Source organism: Cyrtonyx montezumae, unplaced genomic scaffold (genome assembly GCF_038088225.1).
Source record: "Cyrtonyx montezumae isolate F1298 unplaced genomic scaffold, pur_monq_1.0 scaffold_8, whole genome shotgun sequence".
Taxonomy (NCBI): Eukaryota; Metazoa; Chordata; class Aves; order Galliformes; family Odontophoridae; genus Cyrtonyx; species Cyrtonyx montezumae.
The window spans coordinates 23,072,242-23,096,821 of record NW_027072089.1 but is presented as its reverse complement, the minus strand read 5'-3'; the positions used below and the strand labels follow the sequence as shown (position 1 = coordinate 23,096,821).

Below are 24,580 nucleotides of genomic sequence, written 5' to 3'. Positions count from 1 at the left end.
TAAATAAACCCATTCTCAGCTTCTTATGGCTCCCACATCCTAATGTTTCCTCTGACAAGGAATACCTCCTCCTTACTGAAGGAACAGCAAATAAGTAGACAAGTTACCACTATTAAACAAACTAATGCACTAAAGATGCTTAACTCAAATTAGTGGAGTTTATGGAATCAGCAAAACCTTTCAAATTAAGACAAACTTATTTCCTTTCTTCCACTCACAATCAGACAACTCAAGTTCCACATTCAAACGTTACCTCATTAACTGCACAAAGTAGTAACAATTCAATGACAAGAGAAATAGTCCAAGCTGCAGTTCATTTTAGCAACCCATTTCTGTCTATTGCTAGCAGCCTATTTTTGACTCGTGTTATTCTCACTGTTTTTCAGCATTTTAATACATGAAGGTTAGATTCATTGAAGTTACTCAATTGTACGTACAGCATAAAACTCACATAAACATAACATGCTCCTCAGCCTTGACGTTCTGAGGAAAGTGGCAAAAATACTCAGGATGAGCAAACAGATTTTACTCTGGATAACTTTTACAGAAGACACAGGAACTTAAATTTAGTAGTTAGTTTACAGAGTCTTGCTTTCAGAAAACTTACATTTTTTTGCAGTGTGGGCATTTTGCTAGGGTGTTAAACCTCAGTTCCATCCACTGTAAAGAGAACAAAGTGAGAAAGGTTGAAAAACTGGCCTGAGAAAATGTTTGTTGTACCTCATGCTAAACGTCACCGTGAAAACATTTTGCTTCTCAGGCTTTCTCTGACTTGTTTTTTGCTTTCCTCCGTAAGTGGGATGCCCTTTTGGCAATCCTAATCCTGTGCTGCCACTGACATGTGAAAATTTCCCATGACTTGTCTTAGTATTACAAGATTTGCTTGACGTAATATGGTTCATCCACAGATGCAGTATGGGCAACATTAATACTGTTTTTTTCCCCTCTTACTTCCAGGACTGCAAACATATCCTAACAAAAGTAAATGTTTTCTTTGGCCTCTATAGATAGATGCATTTTCCCATCTTTCCCCACACTAGCATCACTTCTGAAGATTGAGTTGAGCATTGAAAGAAAGAATTAAAGAAGAAAGACATTTCCTAAAATCCAAGTTTCATATGCATAAAATAGAGAATGTTATGTAACGTTTTAAGAATATATAAAAATCACGCATAATACAGCCACAAACCTCCACACAGACCTAAATCTATCCAGGAATCATCATTAGAAGTTCACACTACCTTCGAAGGATTCACTCTTGTACCTCGTTAAAAACAGCAGGCTTGTCGTTGTTTTGTTGGTCTCAAGTTTATTCTTTGTTTTTTAAACGTAGTTTTCTGTGATGGCACAAAAACATTTCAAAGATGTTTGCCTTGAACGTGGGGATTAGACCACAGTCCCTCGTTCTGAAGGAGATATATTGTAATTCCAGCTCTTCTCTGCTGTCTTTCACACCTGGAAGTAGTTACTAGTTTCCTTGTGAAACACATTCTCCTCTCTTAATTTATGTACGAGTCACACAGCAAATAACTAGCATGGGTAGAGGCTATAGATCCTAATGCCTCCATTCTGATACTCCTTATCTCTGTGAGAAATCAGAAGTCAGCCTACTGAACAAATCCCAACTGCTACACACACAAATCAATCAGAGCTCTGATTTGCCATGGAATACAGGACCTAGCTATATCTTATTTATTTGCTCTTTGATTTTGAAGTATCCATGTTACACAGTTGCTTTTTCAGTGTATTTGTTTACAAGGACTGAGCCAAACTGATGTAATAGTTTGGCCGGGTCCCTTGAAGTTTAAAATGAAAGTTTCTGTCATACTTCCTTGACCTGAACAACACGTGTTTTGAGCCTTAATGCTATTTCCACATTCCTGCCACAGGAGTAAGTTCTCTATTTGCATGCACCCATGGTAAAAAAAAAAAAAAAACCAAAAACTATTTCCTTTGGTTGTACACACTAAATGTGGGATAAGGCTCATCTGTCAGTGCCAGAGGTGGATACAGGCCTCTTCAGAGATGTTCTTTCAGCTACTTACACTGCAATTCCACAAATAGAAGCAAGTCTAAATCCAGGACTTTAATTCAGTATCACTGGTGTTATCCCACAGTAGGCAATTCCACTTCCAAAGTTACTCATTAATGATCTTTCTATGGCTTTTTTAAAGATTCCTGCTTAATTATTAACCACAGTCATTAACTGATACAAACTCAAATGCATCTGAGTGTCAGATTTGGATGGCAATAACAAAAGCACTGATGATCTATTTTCACTGCAAGTACCTGCTCACTTTCTTAATACTTCCAGTTCGTTACATGAGAATTAGCCTTTCACAGACACAGCAAAACAATACCACAATGAAAAACAGATTGAAATCTAAAACAAAATTCCATAAATACAGAACTGTCTTTTCCATCCCTCACATGAGGCAACACAAACAATAACCCAAATCACCAATTGTTCAGAGTTACAGACAGCCCTTACTTGTTTCAACCGAGGACAAAACTGAGACAGCAGCCAGGGGAATTACCAGAAGAATATCACAAACCTTCTACCTTCTGAGCTTAGAATCATTCTCAGGACATTCTGTACAAGATAGAGTATGTTCTTCTAATTGACTTACACAGCTATGTACAGCTGCTTCTTGTCAGAAAAAAAACAAAAACACCCCATTCCCACCCCAAGTATTTTGGGAAAGCAAGACACTTCCACAAATATAAATTTTTTTGTAAACTAAGGAATGGGTTTTTTTTGTTGTTGTCATTATTGTTTCCTAAATTGTTTCAAAATACTCTTATTATTTGATTTGTTTTACCAAATAAAACTAACAGAGCCCAAGGGACAAGGCACAGCTCTTAGCTTCCAGCCCATGCCTTCCATAGCTTGCTCCTGGCTCTTCAACCTTGAAGGTCTTTGAAAGCAGGTCAGAGGATGGGGGTGACCCCTCCTGCCCACTGCCATTTCACACGATTGTAAGGGTTTGAAGGAACCTCTGGAGATCAAATGGAAATCAAACCTCCACGCTAAGCAGGATCCCCGCAGTAAGCGGCAGAGGAAAGCATCCAAGTGGGTTTTGTATTTCTCCAGAGAAACACACAGCACTGAAAAGAGTCTGGCCTCATCATCCAATTGCCTCCCAGACTTTAGATATTTATAAGCATTGAACTGATACCCTCTGTCTTCTCCAGGTTAGCAGCCTCTGGTCTCTCAGCCTTTCCTCATACAGGAGATGCTGCAAGCCTTTAATCATCTTTATGGTCCTCCACTGGACTCTCTCTCCAGTAGTTCCCTGTCTTTCTTCTCCTGAGGAGCCCAGAACTGAAGATAGCACTCCAGATGTGGCCTAATTTCCACAGGCAACTCATCCTGATCTGACAGACACCAACAACAGCACAGCTTCTGGCAAAGGGGTGCAGAAATGGCTTACTGCCACAGCATGAGTTTTAACTCGCCAACAGACCAAGTCCAGATGCTGTTGAACAAGACACAAAACAAGATTAGACTTCTTCAGTTGGATGGCTAAACACTTGTGCTGCCCTCTGTTTCAATCTTACCACATTTGTCTGAATTTCAAATCCACCAGAAACAGTAGAAACCCTAACACAGAAATGGCTCCTACTACCTTGTCCAAGGGGAAAAAAAAATTAAGAAAATCTGATGAGCAAAATGCAAGTAAGCATTAAGTTCAGCTATAGTAACACTCACTAAGTTCCTCTCCCAGCTGAGAAACTCAGAGTGTCAGGCTTCTAAGAAGTTAAAAGGATCATTGACACATGCGGGTGGAATCACACCCCATAATTATGCTTTTATATGGCAAAAATAAACTCTTTGAAAAGAAGTAAGTTGAAACTCTCTGAAGATAACACAGAACACACAACTGACCATTTGACTTTTTCACCCCAGGGATTCTAGCTTTGCCTTTTTTTTTTCCCTTTGGCTGCCTAGCTGCAAAGGAGATACCTTACAGAGAAACAGATGGTGTTACATATTTGCTTCACTATGAGGAGGTACCACAGTGCAGAAATCTGCCAACGGATTGCAGTTTCCAGACCACTATAGCACAGCTACAATTTTTCGCTTGGGTTTGAGAATAAACACAGAACTATTTACTGAGTTTTCCTACCTAAAAAAAAAAAAATTATGCACAGAACCTTCAACTTAAGAGAAAAAGAAGCAAAGAGTTCTAGGAAAGCTACATACAGCAATAAAAAAGCTCAGTTTCCTGATAATTCATCATTAAGAGAATATAGATTATACATTTTGAGGTTTTTCTTTTAAATGGACCGTGCAAATCAGTCTTCCTGGCAGATATGACTACAAAGTACTATATGATGCAGATCACTAATGCAACCATCAGACATGAAGTCACATGCACAAAGTCTGAATCAGAAATATGAGCTTTTTAAAGCATAAACTGGTCATTATGGGCAAAACCAGTCTGCTCTATGTTTTTCTCCCTAGTTTTCCTACCTTTTCACAGCAGAATTTCACCTTAAAGAGTTCAGAATGTAAACTACAGAATTAACTCAGCTTGCACTTAAAGAAAGAAAACAGAGGACTAATAAATGCTGATGAGAGCACTCAAAGTTAGGCCAACAATGTAGCAATAGTTCCCATTTCACAATGTTGACACTCCCTAACAATAATTTAAAAAAAAGATTGAATTACATAGTAGAGATTGCTTTTCTATTAAGAAAACAGAATTTAGTAGTGTTAACTCTTTTAAAGCATTACTTTTACCTGTAGGACTTCAAAACAGCAGTGCTAAACTACCTAACTGCATTTTAAAAAATGAAATCATGGCTCTGTATCAGACTGCAATGTCCACACAGGAATCTAAGTTTGTTAACATGCTGCTATGCTAAAAAAATCAACTAGAAGAAAAGGCATCCTTCAATGCAATACTCCTAGTCTAAAATACACTTGAAACAGCCTTTTTCCTTCCACAGACCTGGTCGTTTTCTATTGGTAACAATTTATACTGCATAAAATATTCTTACTAATTCCGCTCACATTCAGACCTGCATTAAAAAAACAAAAAAAACAGCTGGAGCAGGTTTTTTGTCTCTAGTTACAGACTGCTGTTATTCAGCAGGGTTTATAATACTATTAAAAATGTTTTTAATACATCGGCAGAATTAACAAAAAGAATGGTTTCTCACAGGTTCCAACTTTTGCAAATGTACAATCAAATCCTTAACTCTCCTTTTAAAAACAGAAATTGGAAGATGCTCCTTGCATTCCTCACCTACCGTAGTAGTTAAGCCATTATACACTTATTTAAGTCAGGGAACAAGTTTACTCCACTGCAGATCCCATCACAAGCAAACCTTTCTCTCACTGCAGATAACAACCCACACAAAGCTCCATCTTCTGAGCTTCCTTTTGGCTTCCATAAAATTCATTTGAGGATTCTCTGGCCCTTACGTACCTCACAGGCCTTTGTTTCAGGAACATCATAATCTGGTGATGATACAGCCATTCAGCTTCATCACTGATCTTAGCCATTTGCCACAATTAAGAAATTTGATAAACATTTTAGCATACATAACAGAGCTAAAGATTGTTTACAGCAGAAACTGTTCTCGAATCAAAATTCAAGTACACTAGAACCTTATTCATATAAAAGAAAAGATGCTTTGGCAGCAAAAGATTATTCAGCATCCTTTCATCAAGTGGGAGAAATTTTCAACCTCAGACATAAACCAACCTCCAGATCAACAGGAGGCAACTGACAGACAACCTGATGGTAAAGTACTACAATGAACACTATTCAGGATCCTGTGTGATCCCACAACAGCAGAAACTATGCCACCTTAATTGCTGCAGAATGCAACAATCATCACGCTAAGTCCACACAGAGCACATATGTAACTTCCTTTCCCAGCACCGTCTGCTCTCACAGCTGAGCAGTAACAGCGGCTTCAGGCTTCATTCATGCATTCGGAAAAAGACCAATAAGCATTTTATTGAAATGCATGTAGGAATAACCAAATATATCCACAGCAATACGAGCACAGAAGCAGCTTTACTTCCTCCAAGATGCCACAGAGCAAGGCAATATGCTCCTAGAAATTCTTACAATAGCCTGACCAATAGCACATTCTGGTGAGGAGGAGAATCTGTTGCTTTACTTACAAGGAAAGTATTTCCACAGTGCCCACACACCACTCTAGTTCCATCTGGTTGAACTGGCAAGGCAGGCTGAGCTGGCTGCTCTTCTGGGATCAGCATTACTGGGCCAAGAGTAATGATGCGTCTACTGTATAAAGAACATTAAGATGTATATGTAATTAAGCTCGCAAAAGAAAAGGGTGATGCACTGAAGCAATTAGTTCAGCCAGTCACTACCAAAACTGTTGCCCCTTCAAACTACATATAAATATATATATATAAACAGATGATCCACACAATTTTAGACTTTTTCTGAAGTGCTGTCCCTCTCAATTTTGAAAACATCTGGCACACAAGCCAGAACCCTGCAGGGATCAAAGACCTGCTATCGTATGGTAGAAACACTCCCCAGGAAAAAGAAATCTTAATAACTGGGATGAGCAAGCCTGTGAATTGGAATGTACAACGTGAAACATGTTGAAAGAGTCTTTACTCTTTCATAATCTAATTCTTCTTTCCAAGTCAGATTCTGCTTCTTCCCACACTACCAAAGAAAAAAAAAACAGTCAACATAAGCAGTGTCTCTGCATTTCTGTAGTAGAAATACTATTCAAATACGGAGAATCAGAGGAAAACACCCTAGTCTGACTAAACAAAATCAATTTACTTCAACAAAGAAAAAAGTCTGTATTTGCTTTTATGTTCAGTCTATTTCCAATTTATTATACAACGTGTCCATTCAAAACGACAGTATCCAAACTAACCAACAAAAGGCTGAACAAGAATCAGATTTCCTAACATGAGAACAGAAAGATGGAAAGCATTATTTAACCTGTAATGCATGTCTTCCCTTATGCAATCAAAATTGCAGGCTGGATGGCCTCTCTTCAAACTGCAAGCCTTCCATTTAGGGCGTATTCCTCAACTCTCTCTGCTTCGGATTACTCCAGTTTTGCTCATCCTCTAATAAGACAAGTACGCAGACTATCTTAGCAAAACTGCTGAGACATGCTCTCAGGAAGCAGTTCAGCAAAACTGGAGACCTTCTGATTTAGCCCGGTTGCTAAACACACAACAGCTGAAGTATCCCATGAACTCTACAAAAAGCTGTGTGACTTCTTTGAAACTTTCCCCAGTACCACAGTAGCTAGGAGGAAAAAAAAATCCCAGAAAAATCAAAGTCACAAACTATGACTCAAAACCAGAAGAGCCGACAGATGGGTCACTACAGCACTCAGTGTGGTGGTGGAGTCTACACTCCACTGCAGACCCAACTTTCATTTCAGTTTCCTCCTTATTAGGGCTGTAATACTTGGAATGAAATAATCCTACCTCTGCGCACAGAAGAATGTTCACTGTGGCAATCACATTTGCTTCCGCTCTAAGTGACGTGTAAGTTAAAGTTAAAGCTCAGAAACTGAAAACTCAGCAAACCAAAGAAAGGGAGCACCAGACTGAAGCCCATCTGCTGCTTCCTCTCCTGTTTCCTTCAGGAGTTCCCACTCTGAATCAGGCAAAGCGAGCAACCCGCGCACTTTAATGCAGGAAGTTATGGATGTTACTCTTACCAGTTTGGTCTTGGGCAGCCTATTTTCCGAGATGTATCCTTACAGATAAGCAGACAATTACACTGACATCTAACATACTTCTTCCCTGAAGGAGGGTTTTTGATTGGCTAAACAAAGAAAAAGAAAGCACAGAACACGCATCAGGAATCATAACAATTCACTTTCTTCCTCAGAGGAGCACGACAAAACCGAGCAACATGACTGACAAGTTCTTCTTAAAGAAATACACTTCCTCTTAGAGAAAGAAACTTGAGTCAAAATAAATAAATAAATGTTTCTTCTACCATCCAAAAAAGAAAAAAGTGAGGAAGTGAAAATTCTTCACAAGAACATTTTCAGTAACAAGAAATTCTGCAAACTAATGGGAAAAAAAGCTTTCATATTTTAGCAATGAAGAATTCAAGTCTTCAGTTTAGTTATTTTTAAATATGAGATTAATTTGTGGTATATTTCTTAAAATCCTGTCAATGTACTAAGTCTCCTTGCCTGGTATAATGGCTTTATTCAGAAGAGAAAGAATCAAAGTCTGGCTCTCAGTCAGTAACAGAATATGCAGACTTAGCTGAACTGTCATCTTATTTTAAAATGTATTGAAATCATCTTCCTTGAACCTGACAGCCAAGTTTCTGGAGCCCTTTTGTACAGAAAGTCACAAGTTTAAGAAGCTGAACAACACTGTGGCCTGCAGTATTAGGTATCAGTAGAGAAGGTGAATATTAGTGGTAGTTTCTCTACTCTCACTTTTTCTTCAAGTAAGAAATAAAAAATATTATCCCTACAGATTCATGCCTTCTCTGGACAGTTCATTTTATAACGTAAATACAATTTGGTATTTTCCAAGCAAATTATCTCAGTTGCTGCAGAGTGCTGAAGTACTGGGACCCCAACCTAAAACCGGTGGGGAGAAAAAAAAAATAGAATCTCAAAAGCTGAAAACTTGAATTAAGAAAATGGAGAGGAGGAGCAAAAAGGTGTGTGATCACTACAAGTTTAGAGAAAACATGATAGGTGGACAGTTGGACTGGATGATCTCATAGGTCTTTACCAACCTTGGTGATTCTATACAGTGTTGGACAGGACCTACAGCTCCTGTGCTTCAGGACTGTTGTGTAGTGGTTTGAGAGCATGTTAACAGATTGACCAAGAAGCATTTCATACAGAAAGCATACAGCTAGGGAAAGGTGTGGGTTGGCTACTTTGATTCTTCTAGTGATTAAACAATTAAATCGTTCTTTCTCATCCCACTAAAAATTGTTTCAGAAAACATCATACTCTCCTTTAGAAAGAAGTCATTACTTAAACAAAACCTTTGCTTTTTGTTCTCGGCCTTGGAATGAAACCCCACAGAGCTGGCTGGACAGAATGGGAAGATTTGCTCTGGCTGCATAAGGCCATCCTCATGCCAGCAACCCTTGAACTTGCACACTAGGTGCACCAGCAGCTTTGCAGTGACAGCCTCACAATAGGAATGTCCATCAGCAGCATCACTTTGTAGGTGAGAATATGAATCCTACAGACAGCACAGTTCAACCTCCCACCACTTCCCCTCATAGAAGAAAAATGCTAAAAACCCATTTTTACCGTAGCTTCGTTGCAAACTGTGCACTTAACAACATGTTGGTGTAGCTTGCCATCCAAATTGATTAGTGACTGGCACACACGGCAGTTTATGACAGGAACATTACTGGCATCTGGACTCGCAATGGCAGTATATGGAGGTGGGAGCTCTGCTGCAAGAGATCATGAAACCTCAGATGGAAAAGCAAACACAACATCCTAAAACAGTCAGCAAGCATAGCCACCAAGTCACAGCCTCAAAGAAAGAAAAGTGAAGGGCAAAAAATGTTGACGTTAATTATTAATATCAACATAATGATCAATCTAAGTTTACTTCATACCCCTTCTTCAATCAGAGTCCTAAACATAACATATCAACAGCACAAAAACACTATATCACCCTAGAAAGGTGGGTCAGATGAAAAGCTCATCCATGCAAACTCGTGTCTTCAAATCAACCTTTTAGGAGTAAAGAAGCGGGCAAGGGAGAAACATGGATTAGTAGAATCCAAGAGTGGCTTCTGAAGGGAAACAGAATAGACACAGTCAAAGTAGATAGAAGTGCCATATCCAGCATCTGTAAACACATGGAGAGACTGAAACATTCATGAATATTTATAGTAAAGTACCAAATAAGCTACAGGTAAAAATAAATTCTATTGAAAACATACAGAAATTACGTGCTGTAAAGTTGAAGGTATTCTGCCCTGGCTAGTTCAATACTCAGTGCATGCCTGGCATAATTCAGAGGCCAGGACTCCGAGCATTTACAGAAGTAAAGGTGAGGGAACAGGCAACAGATCCTGTAGGAGCCCAGACAAGATCTTGGATGGGAAATGCTTCTTTTTTTTCCAGGCACAACAAAAGCATTCCCGGAGTATACCAAATGAATCAGAGTGCCTTGGGTTGGGAGGGACCTTAAGTACCATTCAGTTCCAACTCTCTGCCATGGGTGCCAACCACTAGAACAAGTTGCCCAGAGCCCCCTCCAACCTGGCCTTGAAATGATTTAAACCTTCAGAACTTCTGCTTTTAAAGGTTCCAGATATTTTTGCAGACCAAAAGCTGATACATGGACACACAAGGTTTTCGTTTGTAGGCCAGTACTAGAGAACATAACAGCCCTGTGCTCCTGTGGCATGGCTCATTTCAGCTTTGCCAGGCCCAAACACACAACAAAGAAGAGAGGAAACACTTCAGAACCTTCTCAGTTTAAGAATTCAAGGAATGAAAACAATTCCATATAAACTCTCACAAGCTTATTACTGCAATTATTTGGCATGTAATACCACTTGGTTTTACTTCATCAAATTCTTCAGGTAACAAATAAGGAATGGGCACACTTAGTAGTTCAGTTAGCTTTTTCTACTCACTTAAAGTACTCTTCAGCCTTGAACATCAAGACATTGTATCATGATTACATCCAAGTGGTCAACAAAGTCCACAGAGAAGCAACAAGATATTGGCTTCCTTCCAGTTTACAAACACAGCATTACCTGCTGAAGTGAGGAGAAATCTCTAGCTACTATCAAAGGCTGACAAGCCCAAACATACATTTAAGCCTGTAAGGATACACAGATCATTCCTTGACTCTATTTTAAGGTGAACACAGTAAACGGGAGGGATTTAAGAAACCTTAAGACCCAAAGTATCAACAGAAAACTTCTAAGCATCATCACAGCTCAGCACTCTCTCAGCTACGTGATCCCCAAACACTCCAGTCGATACCTGACTTCAACTGACAGGCAGCAGAAGACCAGCAGACATCTTGAGTGTCTCAGAATAGAACCCAAGACACTTGTTATTTCAAATGAGAGGCAAAAATCACTTATGTGCAGCAATGCATTCCTGAAGTAATCACACAGACCAGTGCTCCAGAACTTCAGGACGAGATCTTCACATCTACAGCTTTGACACTTTGGTTGCAGAAGCCACCACCCTTAAGGAAAGCCAGGTAACTTTCCGTTCTGTTCTGATTTCTTCTCTGTTTCTGAGGACTTACAGCACCCAGTTGAAAATTTCCAGGGATAGCCAAATTTTGTGGCACCCTCATGCTATATTTTCAGTACAAGACTACCATACACAGAGGAAGAGATACAAATGAAAAGCAACAGCAACAAAAATAGGAAAACAAAGAAAAACTCATCCACCCACAGAACGTAAAAAAATGTCACATTTTGCCAACCACAAACAACCTCAAGCCCAGCAGATCACTATACTATCAGAAAACAGGTTTGAAGTGTGGACAACTTGGCTGTGAGAGTCCAAGCTAAGGGTGCTGCAGGAGGTTTCCTGGCCGTAAGCAGGCTGCTGAACTGCTTCTGCAGCCAGCAACTGATACGCTCCCTGGTTACAAGGAAAGAGCCACAGAACAAAATGCATGCCCAGCATGCTGAATACCAAGCTCCCCTGTTGAGAAACTACAGCTCAATCCCAGCTCTCAGGTTACTTCTGAAAAGCAACAACCAGATTGAAGACCTTCTTCTCTTGGCTCCTTCCATTTACAGAGAGACTTCACCCCTATCAGCTGTGCACGGGGCAGCTACATTAAAGAAAGGAATACAAGAGTAATAGAGAGCAGAAATAATAATATAAAGACTTTCAGCCTTCCACAAGCCTGGAAGAACTTAAGACTGTATCTTCTTTGTAAGCAACAGTTCTAGGTCCTGAAAGCTGGTCAGATAAGGCATGCAAGTACACAGACAGCCAATTCTCCAGCCTCACGCTGGAGCTGCTTGGCTTCCAGGTAAGCAGCCTCTTCGTTCCCAAGCTGCTGTCTCAGCAGATTTACAATAGCAGGCAATAATGGCTGCTTCTCAGAGTGGTGCTGCAGCAAACAGCATTTGCTATAGAGCAGAAAGCCAGAGGTATCTTGGCACTGCAACATTCGTGTTTAAAGAAGTGCATTTAGAATGGCCCCCCAAAAAAAGCCAACCAGCAAGGCCCTGCAGAATCAAGCGTAAAGAGAAATATGTTCAGAAAGAAAGCTATAAAGGGAAATACAGGAATTGCCTCTGAGTATGCTGCTCAATATCCCTTAACAAAAATGCCAGCCACTTTCAAGGCACATTAACATATGTACTTGATATGACCTTTTTTCTTTTCGATAGCTTGAATTTCAGGCGAATATCTAAAATAACAGCTCAAAAAGGTCCACCATGGTAGTCATGAATAGTTGGTAGACACATGCACTCGCCAGAGGCTTCAGGATATATTTATAATGCACATCAGTATTCTGCTAGTGACATTCCATTTCATAGTTCATCAGCTTTTCTTCTAAATAATAATAACAACCCAGCAGTAACAAGGTCAGCAAGAGCATCGCAGTGCCCTGCTATGAAGTACATGACTAACCTACAACACACCCCCCCCATCATCCTCACAGGAGATGCAGCAGAAGAAAAAACAACCTTAAAAGATTCTTGTGCTTGAGAAACTCTTCCTTCAATGTTCCAAAAAGCAGAAACCACAGGGAACTGCCCGCAGCTTGCCTTAGTAAAAAAAGAAATGAGTTTGCTGAGTTTTGGGGAGCCATTTTCTGAACACAGATTCTTTATTCTGGCCTTGGAAAGGAGAAGGGGAAAGTTGATGAACTATATAATGGACTGGTAGTCAAGGATAGAAAAGCAGAATAATTACTGTACTACAGGGAACAGAGATGATGGTCCCAGCCTTCATCCACACAAAAAGTTCCTTAACTGTGCCCTGACCCCACATCCCAAAGACTCTCCCTTGCTTCCATCTCAGGGATCAAAGCATGACCAAGACCCTGGAACACACAGCTGCCCACCACCCTATGCTGAAAAGGGTCAGTTGGGACTCAGCTGCAGCCCAACAACAGAAGAGAAGAATACTTCCAAACCACAGCCTCACTCAAAGCTCAGGATTACATATGGGGCACAACAATTAGAAGCAGGGGGATAAATCTGTTAGAGTAATTCAGGCAGCAGTATTGAGCACCGAGGGCTTTTCCTTCCTTTCTCTACCTCTCCAGCCCCACATTCAGGTAATGTCAAGCAACAAAGCACTGCAGAAAAAGGGTTTAAAAGTAAACTTTTTTCCCCCCCTAAGAACGTCTCTTCCTTCTGTTTGTGCTAGAGAAAGAGATGAAGGCTACCCAGTAGCTACAAGGGCCTTTCAGCAGCCACACATGGGAGCTGTTTTCTCTAAGGATAACCAACACACAGGTACAGAGTAAGGAAGCTAGAGTGGCATCTCTGCAAAATGTTTTCCCAACATTTTTTGGGTAAGTTTTATAGAGAAGTACATAGGTACGTGAAGTGCTACCACGTTCAGTTGCTCACAGAGCGATTAAACAAGATATTCTACACTTCTTCACAGAGCATTCTCTAAATATCAAATGTATTTGATCCCGCCCCACTTCTGAAAACAAGCTGCTTATCTCCAGTGCCACACCCTCCCACTGCTGCCAAATTGGTCAGCATGAGCTGCAGTTGCAGCAGCACGCAGCTCATGAGGCCCAGCTCTGTTCTATCTGGGGATCAAGCAGCAATCACTGACCTGATGCACTTTCCTTACCTTTATGCACCTTTCCTGACCTTTATATACTTTCCTTGAAGTATATAAAGACTTGCTGGGTTTTGTTTCTTTGGTTTCTTTTTGTGTGTTTCTAATGGACTGACATGTATTTGAAAGTAACAGATACAGTACATGGACTCCGAAGAGTAGAAGTGCAGAACTGATTTTCAAAAAAGGTGGATTTCTGGAATTTTCACACAGTAAAGCTTCAGTGCTGATGGCAATCCTATATGATCTGATTGAAAGAATATTATAAAGCCTGTTTTTTTGGTCTGCTGTTAGTCTGTGCAAAGGGACACAAGGGCCACAGCACTAGCAAAAAGATATTTTTGTATCAAGGCAAAGAGACCCAGCTCATCCACTGGTTGAGGAGCACTAAGATGTTCACCTGTAGCCCTCTTGTGCACGCACACTACACCTACACAGCTCTGTAAAAACCCGCAGGAAACGGCCAACACAGCAGGGCCACCGAGAGCCAGGCCACAACCAATTTTAAAGGCTGCTGCTAGGAAAGCTTAGCTAATCTCATTTAGCCTTAATTCCCAGCTTCTTCTTTTTCCCCCTTCCTTGATTTCTGCTGCGATTCAAAAGAAGGAGAAACAAACAAACAAAACACCTATTATTAAGGCGCCTTCTTGAGCCTCCCGATAAGGTCCGCCCGGTGTCTCGATATCGATCAACAAGGCAATTTCCGTAAACCGGCAGGAGAAAGCGAACCCCGCAGCATCACAGCTCAGGGGTGCGGGGCTGTAGGAACGCGGAGCAGTCAGGCACGGCCTTGAGCCGCGCCGGCAAGGTTAGCGCAGCGGCAGCCCCCTCCTCTCCCGTCTCCGCGCCGCTGCCCGGCCCAGCTCCGGCTGCACAGCGTTCCCGGCACCTCGGGATGCCCCCAAACCGCCGCCACAGATGGGGCACAGATCCGCGCTCCTCGTTTCCCCCGTCCGATGCTACAGAGGCAGACCGCAGAGCGGCTCCGACCCGACTATACCCCCATTACTGCCGAGGCGGCCCATGGCGCCGAGCTCGGCCTACCGGCTCCGCACCACGACAAAGCGCCTCGGGGCCCCCGCCCGCCTCCCCTTTACCTCGGGGGCTGCTGTCCGGCAGATAGGGCGGCGCGGTGGGGGTGACATTGCCGGAGCTCGGCGCGGAAAGCAGCGGAGAGCGTTCGTCCGCCCCCTTGGCAGCCATGGCTGCGGCGGGAAGGGCCCACCCCGCTGCCGGGGCTGGCGGCGGAGAAAGCCGGGGCGGGCGGCCGGGCCGAGCAGCGCCCGGGAAGGAGCGCAGAGGAAGGGGTTGGGATGAATGGGACGAGGAGAGGGGCGGAGGCTGAGGCGGCCGGGACTGCCTCCGTCCGGCCCCTCGAGCGGCTTAATGAGCGGGGCAGCCCGTCCTCCGGCCGAGCCGCGGCGCTGCGGGACCGCCGCCGGGGGAGGGCCGCGGGGTCCCGGCTGGGTACGGGATCGAGCCCGCCTTGCAGGCGGCGCGGCAAGGCGGGAACGTAACACTCTGTGGAAATCAATCAATCAATAAATCGTTTTCCCCTCCAAACAGTCCTTTTGCGTTTATTTTATTTTATTTCAATTTAATTTAATTTAATTTAATTTAATTTCTGAAGCGTCGCCACTATGCTGAATGTCCATTATCAAGAGAAGGCCCGGGCAGTGCTACAGTCGGTTTAGTTGTGACTTGCCCCTTTTCCAGACCGGCAGTGCTCGGGCTTGAGGCGGGGTGTGAAAATGTATGGCAGCCTCCAAAGCCACTTAAAACGCGAGGAGATAAATCTACGTGCTGTGAGAACGGCTGCTCTGCTGAGAAGCGTTCCCTTGTGTCACCCTGAGGATATACGGACTGAATTTCCATCCTCCCCAAAGCCCATTTTGGCACCATCTGGAAGACTCAGGCAATGAAGAGGGAGTAGCTTTCCCTGATGGATTTTTCTGCCTGTATTGAGGCGGGACAGATGCTTTGTCGCCCAGGCATCATGTTGATCTGCTGACCGAAGAGCAGAGACTGCCAGGCTCTGATAACACAAAGAGATAAGCAGCTACTTAAAGTCAGGCTTCAGTTGTGGCTGCCAAGTGCCACCCCACGTCCTGACCACATGAGTACCCAAAACCAATCACAGAATCACAAAATTGTAGCGATTGGAAGGAACCTTTAGAGAGATCAGCAATCCATTTCTTGATCTGCGTTATGTGAAAAGCTTTTGGATATCTTCATAAGAATTTGGTAACAAGCCATACTTGGAAAACTTTATCAGATGAGACTGTGGTCTGGGATTTTACTAGCCAGCCATATTTTATGGTAATATAATTTACAGGATGAAATAGTGTTTCATCCCTAGAAAATTCTCCATGGAAGCAGTTTTACACAATATAACTAGAATTTAGGAAATGAAATTTATAGATAGACTGACAAATCTGAAAGCCTGAGAAACAATCACAATATTAGATGGAGGCTGATGTATTTCTAGGATTTAAGTGCTTAATTTTTACCTTTATAACTAGAGCATGGAAATAATAAGCTATGGTGATATTGCAATGAGAAAACAATGTTTTCAAATCTGAATGTTTCTAAAAAGGGAAAAAAGTTTTGTTTTCTAGTAAACGTTTAAACATAATTCTTCCTCATTTGTGACATCACATTTTTAAATGTCATTGTTTCATGCACTAATAAACTGTGAATCTGAGCTAGCTCTGATGTTACCACATAAGGAATAACACACTACAAAGCAGCTGGTTGTTACACTGTCTTCATCATGCAGGAAAGGTCATGATATGTTAACCTACTTGATCTTCCTTATAAACATGGTTATTAACTTGGAAGATGCTTTTTTTTTTTTTGGTGTAAATTACATTGAGCTTTCAGCTTTCAATCAGCTTACAAGGAACTCTTCAGGGATCAAGTCAATACTTAAAAGGCTCCTTTTGGTGAAGATTTTTAGAGATTTTTAGGATTTTGTTCCCCCCAGATCTGTTGTTCTGCTGAAGTACTGTTAGGCTGATATTGGCAAGCCAATAAAGGTACTTCAGGGTATGCCTTTAGTGCATCTTAAGCCCCTGAACTTGCTACCGCATGCCCAATTTTTAACAAAAACAGAAGCATAGGCTTTATTTTGCTGTCCTAACACAGAAACTGGCATTTGTGACCAGGTTTCTTTATAATTTTTATTCTTTGGAGAAAGATAGAAAGCTGTCAACTGGGCAGCACTGAGTTCCACCAACAGCCAATCCATCCTACTGCATTTATAGAAAACTGCCTCTCTGAGACCTCTCTCTAAATTAATGTTATGTGCCCCAAAAGAAGACTGAAAGCCCTAAGGCCACCCCCAGCTGCCAAGAGGGAGAGCTGTGTCACACCTCTGAGTGACAGCTCAAGCCTGCACATACAGGTGAGAATTACAGGTATCAAGCATCTCACCTCACTGACTTGTTCCTTGAAATATGATTGTCATCTAAATAACTACCTACTCTGGATTTAAAACAAAATGAAACAACAAAAAACCACAACAAAGTATTCTTCTAGCTCTTGTGCTTAAGACCTTTAGACACCTTAGCTGCTAAGCAGCCTGAATAGCAGAAATTTGGTAATAGTCATGCAGCTAAGAACATGAAGTGTTGCTTCCTGATGTGTATGTAGATTTGCTCACAGCCCACAGACTCCAAGTGAAGGTAGGTGGACCCAACTAGTAGTAACAAGAGAAGTTACCATATGCTGTAGTCAAGCAGTATGATACGGTAGGCTAGTAACAAGCATTCTGTGGATGTTACTCAGTCTGTAACAGGAAGAATTCAAATACTGGATAAATGCTTAATTCCATGTTTGATTACACCACTGTTCAACTTTCCTTCTATGAAAATCCTGCCTTGTTTGATGAGTGGGATGCTCTCCCCTGAGCAGCCTCATTCTTGGCTCACCTACCCAGAGGATGGGTCACCACTTGAGTTCAGTGCCAGAGCACCACTAGCACAAGCTCTGGAGCAAGGAACAGTGCATGTTTTTCTGCACCAGGCCTTACTGCCCCTTGGCTCCTTTGACCTGCGCATCATGCTGCATCCATGTGTGCCTCAGGGCTGTATACCTACATGTTGACAGTGAATCTTGAAAGTCCTCAGCAATAAAGGCTGAATGACATTGCTTCTTGGAGATTCCTTCTATGTGGAGTCCCCTGCAAGCCTTTGTCATCTTAAAGGTGAGCCATAGTCTTTTGTGTATTATTTGTGTACTATCTATATAGACCTATTCAAATATACCATTTTCTATACTTTTTTTTTTTTTTTTTGGAGTACCATCCTTGGGAATTATTCACCTTACACAAGGCTTCCCAACTCCAGGAACAGGGCCTGTTTGCTAGGCCAAGCTTCTTCATAATGGCTGAAGGAAGGCCTGGGATTTGTTTCACACACAACCCATCTCTGTGTCCCTCCATGGTCTGAGTTCAGTTTTCATCAATAATCAAAGTAGGCAGAAATTTAAGTTGTATTGTGCATCTTAACCTTTGTACGATAAAAGGATGTCTGAAAACAAAGTCCTGTCTGCTGGTTTTGATGCAGAGCAATAAAAATCTGCCCTAACTTGCTTGCAGGACTTACACCAAATCAATTTTGAAGGATCTTACTACAATCTCTGGCTAACTGAATTTCTAGATTTCATAAATCTTGCATGCTGGGAAGGAGGGGTAAACTGTGAGTCTGGATCCTTCTGATACTGTTTTCTGTGCCCTTGAGTTGTTTTCCTACGCTACTGATTTTCTCCTGCTACTTGTCAAGAATATTGGATAAAGATAAGAGGAGCTGTGCTTATTCTTACATTTTCCCAGGTCTGCTACACTGGGAAGAAACTCAGTAAGATAGAACATGACAATGAAAACATCACACAAGTCTGTGTTCATCAGTACCTGGGATAGGGTTGATTCCTCTCCATACAGCAGAAATAATGAAGTCTACAGAATACAGGAGTTAAATGTGAACTTTACGTGTACAAAAGAATTGTATCTCTAGTCCCATCAACATGGTCGTGGGATAAGTCACCCTCCCCACTAGCAAAACACAGACACAGAATATTATCTGGTGCTGAGATGACTCAAGCAGTTGGCAACAGCTAATTGTGCAGAAAGTGGTGGTTGTTTTCAACCTGTTCCTTCACACCTCGTGCTACAAAGGCAGGACTATACAAAGCAGCAGGAAGAGTCATGCTCACTGCAGTCTGAGCCTTCTTCATGTCACTTCTGTTCCCAAAAACAAGGGATGGCATTTAGCCACTCTACAAGTCTATTTTTGGTAACATTTTATCCCATATGTTTAACTGTTGTCACTACAGAGTACTCATGCAAATTTACATATGCAGATTGCTGTTACAAAGCCACAATTTATTGGCCTGCATTAATTTTACTACAGTGGATGATGACAGACAGAAATTACCATGATAAAGATGTCTTCATTTACACAAAGGAGACCCCTTCTTTTATTCCTAACGAGAATTGCAATTCTTGTAGAGCTTATTATTATCTATTCCTGATTGCACATCTGTCACTTCTTTTAGTCTTGGTGCTATTCTAGCTAACCGTATTTTTAAAATAATGGAGGAATTTTCAGTCTCAGTTCAGAAGGAGTTCATGTTGGAAAGTATAATCTTGATTGGCAAGAAAATTGTTTATGTGATTAAAATTTTTTTCAAGCCCAGCTTCATATCAGTACATTACCATAACTGCTAAAGTTGTTCTTGGTCATCTTGGAGACACTAGATGCTTTCAAAAACCTTACTTTAATATACTCACTAATCACATTGCATGTACTCAAGATTCCTTCCTTTATTATCCATCAGATTTTTCAACTTAAGCAACGCCAACAGATCCCTCCCTTCTGTTAGCAAACATTCAATTTGTTTAGTGGTTTGTCAAATGTTACCCTATTGTTGCTTTTGAATGAACTTTAAATTCTATTTTTCTACTTGTCTTTTGTTTTCTTAATTGGATGGATATTACAGTGTGCTTTTTTATATTCTTTTAGATTTGCAGATACTTCTACATTTTTATTTATGTGTGATTTTCACTCTATCATTAATCTTTGGTTGGGTGGGACTTGTGGGAGGGACAACAGGGAAAAAGTGGATTACTTTTCCAGTCAGAAACATCTCTGAGGCTTTGGTCATAAAACTGAGCAATCAGGCTTAGTCAATTCAACAAAAACTGTTCAAAATCTAAAATGACTTTGGGTGTTTCAGTAGATGGCACTCTCCTCTAAGGAGGAATGGAGTTGCTGAACATTTGTGGTGCTAGCTAGAAACTAAGTATAAAGAGGTAAGCTTAAAAGTGAAGTCAGGGTTAAGATGACATCAGATCATGAGGTATCCCATGACACATATCACAAGAATAACAGCATCTTGGTGAAACTTAACTTTGGTTAATTATTCTTCTGATTTAAATTACCTCTGCCATTTCAGTCTCAAAGAGCGGCATTCTTCACTTTCAACCAGGATTTGTTTCACACAGCATTTTAATTAAAGGCTTACTGAATTTCAGGAGTGAATGGATTAACATAAATGAACTTCTGCTTTGTCCAGGACAATAAAAAGAGTAACAGGGCCTGAGGATTGATAGCTATTCTAAGTAAATACCGTTTCTCTGATGTTCCCATGTTTAATAGGTTTGTGACAGTATTTCAAATTGTATTGCAAAGACTGTTGCACATACGCATAGAATCACAGAATCCTTGTATGTATTAGAATGGCATGGTGCTGCCTTTCAAACTTAATTGCAGTTGTTAACGCAGTGTTCATATGTGATCAAGACTATTCATACTTAGCTGGCAGTCTTTGATTCACTAGCACTTTGAAGGTAAACATTTGAAATCAGACCGGGGGAGTGAAAATGCTGGCGGTGGCCCTTCTCCAAGATAAGCTTTACAACTGGGAGCTGCCAAAAGAGATGTTTCTGAAAGAATATGGTTGAATGAAAACCTTAAAGAGCACTGGGTGCCTTGAGCATGGCTCTGTTAGGGCTCCAGGTTCAGCAGGACCTCAGGGGGTTAGGAAACCTTCACATAAGTTGATGCATGTTTGTATGAAGTGGAAAGTGAGTTTACTGTGAATACCCAAAAATTACACTGTTTGCATCTAAATACTGGCTCCACCTACATAATCTTTTTAGCTGACTCTTTTCTTAAGGAAATCATTTATTTATACAAATACAGAATCCTATTGTGTGTATCTCAGCATGTTATGCCAGGGTGGCAATAACTAGTAATAATCACACCCACCAATAGGAAGGGAATTGTAATTAACTGCAAAACATAGCAGCAATATGAAACCAGACGAATTAGAAACCTGGAGGGACTCCAGCTGCTGGAGAACTGAATTTCCATCTCTAAGAATAATGGATTCTTTTTTAATCTCTAACTAGAAGTTATCAGAATGCATTGAAAAAGGAAAAGTGAAAACATAGGTTATTAAGGGAAAAGATGTGAGAAGTGATTTGCAAGGACGAATGGCTGAACACTACAGAAGCTGATAAGGTCTTGGTGAGTTCAGTGACATCCAGTGATAGGACAAGGGGCAATGAGTGCAAGCTGGAACATAGGAGGTTCCACATAAATAAGAGAAATAACTTCTTCACAATATGGGTAACAGAACACTGGAACAGGCTGCCCAGAGAGGTTGGGGGGCCTTCTTCTCTGGAGTCATTCAAAACCACCTGGATGCATTCCTTTGTGACCTAATCTAGGCGTTCCTGCTCCAGCAGGGGGATTGGAGTAGATGATCTTTCAAGGTCTCTTCCAATCCCTGACATTCTGTGATTCTGTGATAGATTCACGCATAGGGAGAACATTTCTTGCATGAAGCCAAGAGATGTGGAGATGTGTCTTGAAGAAAGAACTGAGGTTTCCAAGGAATCAAAATCAGAACTGCTCAACATCTAAAGGTGAGCAAGGGCGTAGCACAGGCTGAAGGAGTGTGCTAGGTACACACACACCAGGGACATCATGGTACAGAGCACACATTGTTGAATGCAAGAAGGATTGAAGAAAAAATGTTTAGTATTTGGGGACTAGAGCAAAAAGAATAAATGAAAAACACTTTATTTATGTTCCAGTGGCACAATACTGATACACTGCCAACAGCCACATAATATTACTGCCTAGCAGTGACCCATACAGTGGATGATACCTTTAGGCATACTGTAAATATGTAATGGATCTCAGCTGAAGAAGTTATTACTGAGTATATTCAATTATAGAGGATGCTAATAAAAGAGTCAAGAACTATGATGTAGAGGTAGTTATTGCTCAAGAATATCACTGCTAGAAGGTACAAAGAGCAAGAAAAGCTCTCAAAATAGATTCAGCAGCATGCAAATACCTTTACTTGTGATATTCAAATAAACCTAAAAGCATGAACAAAGTGGTGTGCAATAGGCCATAAGATAATAAATACTTCTATGAATGGACAGCTTTCAGCAAGCAGATGCTAGAGGAGGCCATAGTGAGTGATGACTAATGTGGGCAAGAAGTGATTTTGTTTGAAGAGATCAATGAATATGTATGACAAATTTAAGAGCTGACATCAACTGTCATGGATAAAGTTGATCTCTCATGTCTGAGCATATGCAGAGACCTCTTCTGACTGTATGGATACTCACCTGACATGGAACAGTGCAAAGCATGCTAGTATTACCATGATCTTTGATAATGAACGATATACAATTCTCCCAGTATTATCTTTAGGAAGGTTAAAACAGAAGTGTGAGCTACTTATTCCTATCGAATGACCAGTGTTGAGATTGTTGGGAAAAGATACAGGATGTATAGCAAAGAGAAAGAATGTAAAATGGTACAATTAGGATAACAACTGAATAAAAAAAAAATAATAAATCCTTTTAGCAGTTCTACAAACAAGTTTCAAGGTCCATACGATTGAAAACAGTGCAATAAAGTGAGTGCAACTTCCACTGCAGCATCTTTAAAAGTAGTTTTCCTAACTAAGAGCTAATAAACACGGAGCCTTTGCATGTTGTTTCTTAGCAGGTAATGCATGAAAAGATTCTTGTGATCTCTTCATCTCAAAAGAAAAAAGAAAAAGGAAATAAAAAAAAAAGCACAAGAGTTGTTCCAGTGTATCTCTGCAAAAGTTCTTCTGGTGTGCAACAATGTTGGGACCCAATGGCCCAATTTCCCTGTGGTCTTGCCATCAGGTTACTCACTTAAACGATAGTATTTTGTTCTCTCCCTATGGAGGTGCAAGATGTTGCATTCTGCTCCCATCTATTAAGCATATAGATATATAGCTATTAGGAAAAGTTTCCATTTCCCTTTCTACCCGCAGGCAGCAACCACAGTTCCAGCTTCCTTCTTTCCACAATCCCTTCCAGATGACCTACTGTATCATTTGTGCTCTCTCTTATGCTATTATACATCACAAAAAATGCTGCTTCTGTACGAAATTTATAATACTTATGTTTTCTGATGCATCCTTAGCACATGAAAGTGCTACAGCATCATCTCGGGGCACATTATTAGAACAGACAACAAACCAAGAACGTAAACAACTCTTCAGTGTGTCTGGAGAGCATGCTCTTGGAAGCTGAGGAGCTCTGGAGTTCAAAGACAGACACTGATACAGATTTCAGGATTTCCAAGGAATTGGAAAATGCAGTTCTGGGGCAGATTCAAGTCCTAAAAGCAACATTCCTAATAAATAAATAAATAAACAAGAAACAACTTCTCATCAAAACAACAATAATGAAGGAGTAATGACAGTGGTTTCTGTAAGCATTGCTTTCTTTAGGTATGGAAAAGGATTTCTTTTTTGAAATTTGTAATAAGATGAACAAACGTCAGCTTCATTTATTGCTTTGGTTTTGAGGTAACTGCTGGATTTTCTTTTTTCTTCTGTAGGATTATGCTGACATTAGACAGCAAAGGTACGCAGAGCTGTGGCAGGTGCTTATTAATAGGTGCTATAAATCTAGAAATAAAACTTCACAAAGCAATTGGATGGAAAGATTGAAAGATGGCTGACATTAAGTGCCGACACCATTTTGAAACATTGGAAGTAGTACTTTCAGTCTTGCAGTCCCACAGTCATAATATATAGCTCTATGATTCATCTGACCTGTTCTCTTTATTTACCAAGTGCTGTATCCTCCATATGCTCCGCACCTTTTCAAATAATTAAACTGTCCTTATTGTTTAATCATATCTTGCTTTATTCCATCTCATCAGTCTCCACAATGCAGTCATAACTCACTCCCTGTAGAGGCTGTTCATTCTAACAGGCTGGAAGAGCAAACAAAACTCTGTTGCCAAACTCATCAACTACTTAATCAGCTCTTTGTTTGTAAATGTTGAACACAGAGTGATAGTTTTCTTCAGAGTGAGCACAACAACGTCTCTGTGTGTCAGTCAGTATTTGTGTATCTGTGCTGCCTACTCTCCTTGGAATTGCATTGAAAGAGTTTTGGAGTTCAACCATCTGCTTTGTAAATCTTTTAACTATTTCCTTGCCCCGTTGCTGTTTTTCCACTCCAGGTCCATATCCTCTTTTGTCCCTTTGCCTTCCATGTACATGATTCTTTATTTTCTGCCTGCTTGTTCAGTTTATCTTAATTTTATCTCACAGCCTTGCTCCTTGCCAGAGCTATCTCCCTACAAGAGATAGGGATCAGTGATTCCCTGTCACCTTATCCTACTAGCCTTAGTCCCATTGTTAATCCCATATTTTAAAATTTCCCTCTCTGTCAAACATGCCTCCTCCAGTTCCTCTCCCATTCTCCATACTAGCTTCCAGACCTTCTATT

General features: G+C 40.9%; 1 protein-coding gene across 3 annotated transcripts in view; it reads right to left on the bottom strand.

Moving 5' to 3' along the window:
* Positions 1–15,253, bottom strand: part of PIP4P2 (phosphatidylinositol-4,5-bisphosphate 4-phosphatase 2) — a 47,141-nt gene extending 31,888 nt beyond the window's left edge. The window contains exons 1-5 of one of the 3 annotated variants that reach the window (XM_065753235.1): positions 14,871–15,187; positions 9,271–9,416; positions 7,690–7,796; positions 6,146–6,269; positions 608–660 (exon numbers count right to left, since the gene is read on the bottom strand). In XM_065753235.1, the coding sequence (XP_065609307.1) occupies positions 608–660; positions 6,146–6,269; positions 7,690–7,796; positions 9,271–9,416; positions 14,871–14,976 (536 nt within the window). In that variant the 5' untranslated portion in view covers positions 14,977–15,187. Of the gene's footprint in view, positions 1–607; positions 661–6,145; positions 6,270–7,689; positions 7,797–9,270; positions 9,420–14,870 lie in introns of all 3 variants that reach the window. The other 2 variants (XM_065753234.1, XM_065753236.1) reach the window with 2 other exon arrangements.
* Positions 15,254–24,580: the final 9,327 nt, after the last annotated feature.